Source organism: Pezoporus flaviventris, unplaced genomic scaffold (assembly GCF_033815535.1).
Source record: "Pezoporus flaviventris isolate CSIRO_AGI_PZ_B2104156 unplaced genomic scaffold, CSIRO_AGI_Pfla_v1 ptg000013l, whole genome shotgun sequence".
In the NCBI taxonomy this organism is placed as follows: domain Eukaryota; kingdom Metazoa; phylum Chordata; class Aves; order Psittaciformes; family Psittacidae; genus Pezoporus; species Pezoporus flaviventris.
The window spans coordinates 43,668,637-43,679,077 of NW_026892561.1; the positions used below are offsets into that span (position 1 = coordinate 43,668,637).

General features: G+C 37.6%; 1 protein-coding gene across 1 annotated transcript; it reads left to right on the top strand.

The window, feature by feature from the left end:
• Nucleotides 1-764: 764 nt before the first annotated feature.
• RGS1 (regulator of G protein signaling 1) lies at nucleotides 765-4,474 on the top strand. Its single transcript, XM_061453054.1, has 5 exons — nucleotides 765-1,007; nucleotides 1,376-1,459; nucleotides 2,078-2,139; nucleotides 2,732-2,895; nucleotides 3,615-4,474. Exons 1-5 carry the CDS (start codon nucleotides 904-906, stop codon nucleotides 3,798-3,800), a joined length of 600 nt encoding a protein of 199 aa, XP_061309038.1. The 5' UTR covers nucleotides 765-903; the 3' UTR covers nucleotides 3,801-4,474.
• The last annotated feature ends 5,967 nt before the right edge of the window (nucleotides 4,475-10,441 follow it).

A 10,441-nucleotide genomic window follows, 5' to 3' on the forward strand; every position in this document is an offset into this window, starting at 1 on the left:
AGATTAAGTACTTAAGCCTCTAAATCATCAACCCAGACAAATAAAAAGAGGGTAACATGTAATTCTTCATTTTGATTTCTATTCATACTTTCTTATTTGTAGTGGAACTCAAGTATGTAGAAAGGCTGCACACCTTCCTCAAACACATTGTAATGTTCACAATGGTTTTACAAATAACTTTATTTAACCTTTATACATGCCAAATCACTTAAGATTATGGAGGCATTCCTGAAATATGGCAGTGTGCTTCCCAATAATCTGACTTGGAAAAATTAAATAAGATCTTGCTACTTCAAACCCCTTTCTATGAAAATATTTTCACAAGCACAAATGTCTAAACAAGTAAGATGGCTCCATCTAACAGCGTTGTAGTTTGAAGAGCAACTAGTGGAGTCTAAATACTGACATTTTGAAGTACTTTCTTTCTAATATTCTATTGAGCCCATCTAATCAGTTGTAAAATACAAAATTTCCGAACACATGCATTTAGCAGGTGAATTTTGTCAGGCTAAAACTGCAGTATTTGCAGCCCCTTTGATACAACCAAGAAGTGCTTCTGATTTGAAAGTACCAATCAGAAAGGAACAAGACTTCAAAGTTCTAAAGGGTTTTTTTTTTTTTTTTTTGTAAGACAGACACAAAACAAACCCGAAGTAATTCGGCCTCATCCGGTTTAACCTCAACCACAAGACACCGCTGTCTGCTTTCTTTCTTAAAAGACTCACGTCACTGTGCACTGCAAAAAAGGGAGCTTCCACAGTTTGCGATGAGCATACATGATAAACAGATCTGTTCACACCAACTAGCAGGCTGCCTGCGTCAATAAAAGGCAGTGGCAGAGCCGGTGAACTGACATTTGGTGCTTGGAGTATTATCATAGCAAGTCGCTTCACATTAAGTAAAATGCCAGGATTTTTTTTCCCTCACAACAACATGACTGAATTAAATGGAAAAGAAGACTGCAAGCTTGGGGAAGGCAAAATCCACAAAAAGAAGCAAAAGGCTTTGTAAGTATATACATTTTAGCAGAAACTCAAATGTATTATAAGTGAAAATGATACTAGAATATTGGACATTAAGAATTAGCACTGTGGTTTGGGCTAAATGCCTACAAAGCCTGCTCAAAGCCCAGGACTATATCATCACTAAAAATGGCTTGACCTGATGCATACCAATGAGTTGAGTCCCTTAAATAATGGGGACTAGATTTTGAGTACACTGGGAGCTCATAATCTGTTCAAAAAAATTGCTTCTCAGACTTCAGTCACAGGATGGAGCTCTCTGCCTCAGTTTCAAAGTTTAAAGAAATTTAATCAGAATTGAAATGCAACTGCAATTTTCATGAATTATAAAAATGTCTGTTCATTGGTTCCAGTGGTGCAGATCTCAAAAATTATTTGAAGTCCATGGTACCCCATATTGAATCTGGGATCAAGACTTCTAACTCCAGAAATGTCATGTAAGTACTGAGACACACTAAGTTATAACAATATATATCTGGATTACTATATAACTATTCTATTTCTAAACTACTTCTAGAACAACAAATATTAAAATAATGCCTAGAATTTCCAAAGTACAAAAAAAAGGTGAGCATTAGGAAGCAGAAACTATTAACGGAGTTAAGGATTTTTTCTTACTGATGTGCTATGTTTGCACCAAACAATGAGGGAGAAGACACTTCAGTTAAATAGCTTTTCTTCAGAGGGATATTGTGTTCATTCTCTAAAGATTTACAAAAAATTATACTCCACATTTCAGCAAAAAGCAGTGGTATTACCATCTTCATTTCAGGAATATGCAAACAGAAATATGAATATAAAATTATTTGCCCATGGTTACAATAAAAGCTTATCTTTCTGGGAACAGAACTCAGAATAACACATAGTTTCTTGTTTTTTCATCTCTAATTATTTCTCTCAATGTGGGTTTGTCTCCAGGGTCTCAGATTATGAGAAAGCCATAAATTTAATAAATACCTGGTATATGTTCCTAGAAGAGAATAATTAATTATAAAATATGTCTCCATTAAACATGGTTTCTTGAGTAAAGCCTTTGGTTTTTCTTGTCATCTTAGGCTCTCTGCAGAGGAAGTAATACAGTGGTCCCAATCTTTGGAAAAGCTCTTGGCCAGCCAAAGTAAGTCTATTACCTAAGTATGACATCATTGATATTCTGAAGACAAAATTTTATCTAATCCCACCCAATAGGCAAAACTGTGGTATTCTACAAACTCCACCAGAAAATGGCCAGTCCCATTTCAGTTATTTACAGCACCAGTGTAACATGCTACTGTTACAGCTTTGCTTTCAAGCTGTGGTTTTGGGGGTTTTCTTGTGGGGTGTCCCCTTCCATTTCCTACTCCCAATACAGCAGATAAACCCCAAACAGCTCAGTTCAGTGCTTTTTGATCAGTCTTCTGTCCTTGCATAGCACATCAGTTTAATTTGAAATTCTCTCTAAAATTACACCCTAAAATAACCTATTGAGGGAGGACTAGAATCCATTGATGTATTTTAGTACCCAGGATCCAGATCTAAAAGCATTTAGCATAATTAGGAAGACACCCATCACCCTTTAATATTAGATTATCTGTAACATGTGGAAGAAGGGAACAGTGTATATTGGCAAGATTTTGTAACAGATATCAATACAACTCCTGCTGTTTATTTTATCCTTCCTGGTCACAAATATGATACTATAAATGCTGATGTATTTGTGTTGGTTTTAGGTGGTCAAAGTGTCTTCTGGGAGTTTCTGAAGTCAGAGTTCAGTGAGGAAAATATTGAGTTCTGGTTGGCTTGTGAGGATTACAAGAAAACAAAATCCGATCACTTACATGGCAAAGCAGAAAGGATTTATGAGGAGTTTGTTCAGTCAGATGCTATTAAACAGGTATGTACAAAGTTAATCTGTGTAGTGTCACAGCACCAAGGATTCTGGAAAATCAGAAAGTAGAAGTGCAGCTTCACTGAAATGTTTGTTCATTCAGTTACATAGGACTAATATTTTTTATGAGTATATTTGCATCATTACTGTCTTGACCTGTAAGATTATCAAATCTCTCAAGCAGAGCCACAAGACACAGGCTGGTACTTGGGAGCATCACTAGCAGGAGCACAAGTGGCTCAGCATAGGGTGCTGTTCTGAGTCAGCCCAGTTTGAATTACTGCTGGTCCTTGGAGTCAGACACTTAGAGAGCAGCACTTTGCTAGTAGGAGAACCATGAAGTTTTTCTTGTCTTTTAAAAAATGCATACACTCTGGACAATCAGAAGCTGTAGTTGTTGATCATATTTCAAACTGGAGAATCTCATTCTACACAAGATTTCTCCCATTGTTGTAACTGGAAGTTTAATTGGATATTGCTCCTCTACTTACCACTTTGTTGAGTTGTATTACTTCCGACTCCATGAGAAACTGCATTTCTATAGTGAGTAGCAATTTTTTGTTCATAACTGGGTTATAAACACTACAATTTCCTCATTTTGCAGTTCTGATATTGAATTATCACACTGAGTTGTAAGGCTGTGAATTTGTTTATTGACAAAAAGTGACAGATACAGAAAGAGTTCATTTTTTAAATGTCAATTTCGTTTGTTTTTCACTTTCCAGATCAATATTGACTATCAGATGAGAGAAGCAACTGCCAAAAGGGCTCAAGACCCAACTCATACAAGTTTTGATGAAGCCCAGAAAATGGTGTACATCCTCATGGAAAGGGATTCATATCCCAGATTTTTGAAATCCAAAGCATATCTGAACCTTTTGAACCAACTGCAAACCAGCACTTCAAGATGAAGTGCTTGAGGCAATGAAGAGTCGAAGAGGCTCTGCGTCAAATATCCTGTGAAAAATGCTTCAGGGTGGCTGGTCCTCAGCAAGGAGAACCTCTGCCAAGGGAGGAAGGGTACAAGTGAGATACAAACAGCTCCATAGCCAAGAAAGCACAGGATAAAAGCTGGCAAGACTGTTACCAGAGCAAGAGAAACACAGGGAGAAAATCCTCTCCTCCTATACACCATGAAGTCAAGACAGGATATGGATACTATTTACTGTTTGAACTACACTGTGAACTTGGAACCAAATCCTAGATCCCAAAGAACTGGTGATTATTAGGAAGCATAAGACTAGCAAGCTGAGTGTTGGGAAAAAGAAAGGAACAAGGATGACTGAAAGTATTGTGATAACAAGAAAATGCCCAGACAAGCCTGATTAATGGCTTTTTCTTCTTTTAATCTGCGAAGTATTAATAAGTGAGTGCATCTCCATGATGCTCTTGTTATGTAATTATAAATTGACCTGTATTAAAATTGATATATGTTAAATTATATAAGACTTATATAAGCTGTGCTTTTACTAAAGTTTTTATTCAACAGACAGGTATGTAGCATTTTTTCTGTTTAATTTATTGCAAAATAATAAACAACTGTTCAATCATATCTACTTAAAAATAAAGTTTTATAAGCATCTTACATCTTATTGTAAGTGATCTTTCTATTGTTATTACTGAAATATTGAAACACACAGTTCCCTTCTGTCCCACTATGCCACTATTTCCCACCATCTTATTCAAGTATTAATTTTCCCTGCATCACCCTTTCTCATTTTTGTTTTACCCATTTAACACAATCGTAATGCTAGTTTTCTGGAATAGATGATCATGACCTACATGTACCCACTGTCATGACCCCCAAAAGAAAACAACCAAACAAACAGAGAAGCAGAACTAAATTTCCTTCTGTTTTTTTTCGTATTTCTCCAGCTATCAGCAGCTAAGTCAAATCTCAAATAAAGAAAACATTTCATCATTGATCCTACAGTTCAACCCTCTTCAATACTGATGCTGTGTTGATCTCAGCAGATCACCCATGCTTGCTTACATAAAGAGGCAGCAACTGGCGAGACTCACTAGCAGTCACATTCCATGTGATATTAGTACTACTCATAGAATCATAGAATAGTTAGGGTCAGAAAGGACCCTAAGATCAAGTTCCAATCCCCCTGCCATGGGCAGGGACACCTCACACTAAACCATATCACCCAAGGCTTCGTATTCAACCTAATCTCAAGAAGATCCAGACTCTAATTTACAATACCAATATGATTATCAAATGTCATTTAATTTCATTGCAAATGTTATATTAAATTTACTCTAAAATATGCAATGTTCTATGAGTAGCCTATACCAGAGTGGGCAATGATAAAAACTAAAGAAGAAAAGTTGTGATTGTACTTGAACTATGTAACGACAACACAGGCACTACCAAATGTGATGTATGTAAGACCTTGTGACTTGAAGAGTTCGTAATGAAAATAAATCATTACATGCCCTGGTCTTAATGAGTTACCATCATGAGGCACAGCTATCACACGGGTGGCAATACAAGGTTTTATCTCACCCTTGCAGATTTTCCACTTCCCAAAATAACACAAGCTTTGTCAGGCAGACTCTATTATTCCATACCAAATGGAGAAGCTCTAAACCCTCAGACGTCACCTCATGGGGAAAGCAGACCATGTTCATACTGCCACACTGTGGGGACCTTGGGACATCCAAGAGAGGACAAAATCTTCAGCATTACAGGCAAAACTCTTCTAGAGGGAACATAAAGTGGCACTTGCTGCCAGCTTCCACCATCACCTACTGATGTAGCTGGAAAAATCACATCTTCCTACTTTCAAGGCCAGTAAATGCAGAACAAAATATGGTCTTTGCAGTATTATTTTCCTTTTGATAAATATATATACCTGAATCCAGTTGCAAAACCTGATGGTCCTGAAACAGTGCAAACCACTGAGAACATTGTCTCCAGTTGACTTTCTCTTACATGAATTAACTTTTCAGGATGAGTAGAAATAAAACCAATTCCTGTGAAGTAGGAACAACTATGCCTCCTACACAAGGGGCATCCTCATGTTTGTTCTGACACAGCTAACATGGGCCAAAGGTTCACATAGCTTCAACCTCACCAAAGACAAGAGAGCTATGAAATATCTACCCCCTGAATAGACACAGCCTTCAAGTAACATTAATGCACTAAATTAGTATAGGCCCAGTCTTCATCCACTCCCCCAGAGTTTCAAAATTTGCCATATTTAGTCACACACCTGTATGAAATTTCTGACTAAAATCATATTTCATAGTATGGCAGTTAGGTTTTTTTTATTATTTATGGCTTGCTGGTGCCTGAGAACACTGTCCACCAGAAGCAATTTCACCTACTGTTGGGAAGACTGTTGGGTAGGGCACTGAGTGGATACACGTTTCCGACATAACATAGGTCTTGGAGATGGGTAAAGTGAAAAGAAGGCAGACTCTGGAGTCTCTGGACTCTGGAGCTATGGGTTTGGGTACTGCAGCAGTCACTGCTCATCGTCACTGCGCCCAGTGACCTTGCATTGAGCAGAGTGTATTTTTTCACTAAAGACTGAGTGCAACCACCAGAGCTGCTCAGGTATTCACAGATGCTGCCTGGCACCATTCGCCATGACCTCCTACAAAGAGTCACTGGGTCCAACTGAACGAGAAAGAGTGAGGAAGTGACACATGATATAACATACTGTTTAGAGCCGTCTAAAAGCAACTAACTCAGCTCTCAGGGAGCACACCTTTGTATTACAGAGTTAAAATTGACCAGGAAAGAAGGGACTTTTCACTCTCTTCCACAAGCTCTCCCCTGGTTAATGATTTGGTACAGTGTGAGGACAGAAAGGTTATTTTTCCCTAAAAAGAAACTATTCTGCTTCTTACAACCCAACCTTAGTACATTTCTAAGTCGCCTTGTCTGCAATAGGAAATCTGAAAACTACCAGGAAGGTCATTCACCCAGGTTATTAATTCCAGAGATATTCCAGCCCACTCCCTTGTCCATGGCAACATGACCATGTTTCGCCAAGCAAAAACTACGTAGCACAAATTCAGAGCTGTCTCCGGGATGCCACTGTAAGCCTAGTATTATATATCTGTTGCTATAGCAGGGCTATACAATGCTGGTTGCTTAAACAAGGTCCAAGAGATCTGGAAGTATTTTGTAGCAATTTATAGTGTCATCCATAGTAATCTACATTATAGAAGGAAGAAGCTATAAGTAATAAATCAATGGTAAAACCAAAAGAACTTTTACTGTACTTTAAGGCACTTAATATCTACATGCTTTAAAATAGTCCAGAGATAGGTATTTCTATCATTTCTTCAAAATCTTTTTCAAAATGCAGTGTACAATGTGGCCTAAATAGAGGTTCTTTGGACTCAGAAAAACAGCAGAGTATACAGATCAAAGAGATTAAGGACTCAGAATTTTCTGTGAGCCCTGGTTCATTTACAATGCCCATGCACCATATCAAGTTATCTGTGATTTCCTACTCGTCTTCTCCCCCCACCCATGCACATAAATAGCCTCAGTATTGCAGCCTGGTTGTACCCTGCCCAGTATGGCAGACTCTTCCAAAACAGAGCATGTTACACATTGAATACGGAAAGCATGCCTCCTTGGAAACTTCTCACACTCGAAGAGACTTGTGAATGCAAGCTCTATTTACTATCTTGTAAATAAATTGTTAGGCAACTGGGGGAAACTCTCCTTTTTCAACATATGGTAGACTGAGTTAATTATCAGTTAGCTGATAAAACTTTCCAGAACAACCTGGCTCTGACTGTGATCCAGAACTTATTAAAATATTAAATATGTATGTCATACAACTGATTTTTTTTTTTAAAAAACAAAATTTAGGTTTCCCTTTGTGGAAAAAAAATATACCATCCAGGATGGAAATTTGCTGTTCTATCCACAGTCTCTAACAAAAACTGCTGCATCATATTGGCCATCAGCTACATACAGATCAGCATAGGAAAACAGGATGCAGTACATGGAGAAGCATTAATATTTGGCAGTAGTGACTCAGGCTTCCTTTATGTGTTCTACCTCACCCCTGAAGGGCATACTTTCATTTTTTGTCAGTGTTTCAGTGTAAAAATCAATCATTCTACCATCTTAATGTGTATTTTTGAAGTAAATTACTTCTCCCTGCTGCAGAGAGAAGTTTTTCTTACAGGAAGGCTCTAGTATAGCAGACCCTGAATATGAATTTAGAAGACTAACCTTGCCAATTTAGAAAACTTTCTTAGATGCATTCCCTGAAACAAGTATTTTTAATATTATGCTAAATGTCACTAAAATTATGGTATAACGTATTGTCATTCTCTCCCATACCTTGACAAGGTGTGTTACTAGAGGCATCCCATCAATATGCACAGTGAAGGAAGAAGGAAATTAAAGCTCAGATGCTGATGAATAGTACAAATTCATCACCTTAGGCCCTCAAGTGCCACCCATCGCTGCCCACGTTCTGACCTAACAGTCTTTCCGGATGTCATTTCCTTTATGATTGTGAAACGAATCTGAAAAACAAAAATAGATGACAATAGGTGGAAAAATTAGATGTTCTCATCTTCTGTTCAGAGATATGGATGGATTGTATCTGGGGGTGTAATGCCTATAGATGAAGCTTTTTGAAAATAAGTTTAATCATAAAACATGGGCAGAAATTGCAATACAAGTTCTTGCTTAATATTAATTGGATGCTTTAAATTTGTCTTGGGTGATCAGAAGCAAAGTTGGAGAAAATTTAAGGTTATCCCCTGGCGTTATTTGAGTAAATACAGCCTCAAAGGTTTTTTTTTTTAGTCACAAAAAGAAGATTTACATTAACCAAGAACTAATGTGCTTACTTTGGAAGTAAACTCATTTCACCTCATATCTCAAAACAGCCCTAGAAAAAATTCTCTTGAAAGACCCCAAATATGATCAACATTTAAAATCTACTGACTACATGCCTTGAATTTCTTCAAACAGCCTAAGCATCAGACAGCCTTAAAGCACATATCACAACTAGTTCAATGACCAGCTTTCACATGGTCCTTTCCAAGACTAAAATTAGCTTGAGTAAAAAATGAAATACAGAAATATAAACCTTTCAGGATCATTCTAGACATGTGTACAAACAGAAACAGAGCAGACTGGTACTTTGGCTGTTTAACAAACTTTGAAAAGAAACTTGTTAAAGTAACAGTACAATTGCCTACAACCTTGACATCAGTTGAGCCAGAAGGGATTTTGGCTTTTTCTCAAGTTACTGTGGTTGGAGGGCTTCTGCTATTAGAGGACAACCTTTAAAAATAAATAAAAATAAATACTCTTTGCATAATTGTAATTTGTAACCCATGAATTTCATACTACTTATGGACATTACTGTACTGTATTTACTGCAGCAAATGGTTTGTCAACAATGAAGCTCAAGAAGCCAGCTTTAGAGATAGAGACTTGCTATTGAACAGAATTTGAAAAAGAAAGCATGCTTGCCCATGACAGCCTGAGGAAATAGAGAACACACTCGAGATGTTCAAACAAAGCCCAAAGTCCAACCAGAAACTGTTCATGTGCTGGAACAAACATTTTCAGGAGAGGAGGCCCAGAACTAACGTGTTCAAATATTGACCAATTTGGACCAAACTGTAATCAATAACTTTACACTAAACAACTGCAAGATGGACAACTGGCATCTTCAAAATGAATATGCTTGCAGGGAGTGTAAGTAGCCTTTGTGAGTAGCTTTTCTGAGCTTTTATGCAAGTGTCTGACAGAGTCTTATGCAGAGTCTGACAGAGAGCTAAGGGCACACAATGCTTTGTATTCAAACCACAGTACTCACCTCTCTGAAGTCTGTTTAAATGAGAGGATTGAAAGTTCATGCAAAAAGTAGTCCAAGCTTCCAGTCACATGATTTCCTTTCTCTACTTCAGTTGCAGAATATCAGGGGCTCATATAATGATATCACAGCTTTTCAAAAAAGGAAAAGAAAGGTCATACAACTGAGGAAAAGCTTTCAGAAGTGCTACCTAGACTTCAGTCTGTTGTCACTCAGCGGATGATAGAGTTTACTGACACTGGTCAAATTTAAGATTTTTCCAAACTTACAGATAAAACCTGAAGCCATGAATATAGAAACTATTCAAGTTCTTGAAGTCAGTGACTACTAACAGGCAATGCCTATTTGCGTTTCCACCAGAAACTACTTCATTATCTGTATAGCTGCAGTTTCTTGCTTGTTGTGGCCTAGAGTAAGGCGCTGAATCTGTGAATGCTGTTACCTGTCGCCCTGTGAACAGATCTGTGCTGCGTCCTTTTCTTGAAGCTATTTTCAATTATATAGCAAGAAAGTTCTCAGCAGAATCTGATCAAAACCACCAAGATGCAAGCATAGAAACAGGACTGTCTACTGGAAATGTCAATGGATGTACTAAGTGAAAAAGCAAGAACATTGATCCATTATTTCTATATTATTCCCACTTAAACAGCAATAAAAATGAGCAGCACCTAGATTAGAGTATGCACTTTGTGCTGTCCTCAGGGTTAACAAAGGCCTCTTAATATTTTACTGCT

What these genes read in the sequence shown, in the direction of transcription:
- RGS1 (XM_061453054.1), top strand. Translation starts at nt 904, where the DNA reads ATGCCAGGATTTTTTTTCCCTCACAACAACATGACTGAATTAAATGGA. An exon ending in AAAAAGAAGCAAAAGGCTTT is followed by an intron (nt 1,008 to 1,375) that starts GTAAGTATATAC and finishes CATTGGTTCCAG; the next exon opens with TGGTGCAGATCTCAAAAATT. An exon ending in AAAGCTCTTGGCCAGCCAAA is followed by an intron (nt 2,140 to 2,731) that starts GTAAGTCTATTA and finishes TGTTGGTTTTAG; the next exon opens with GTGGTCAAAGTGTCTTCTGG.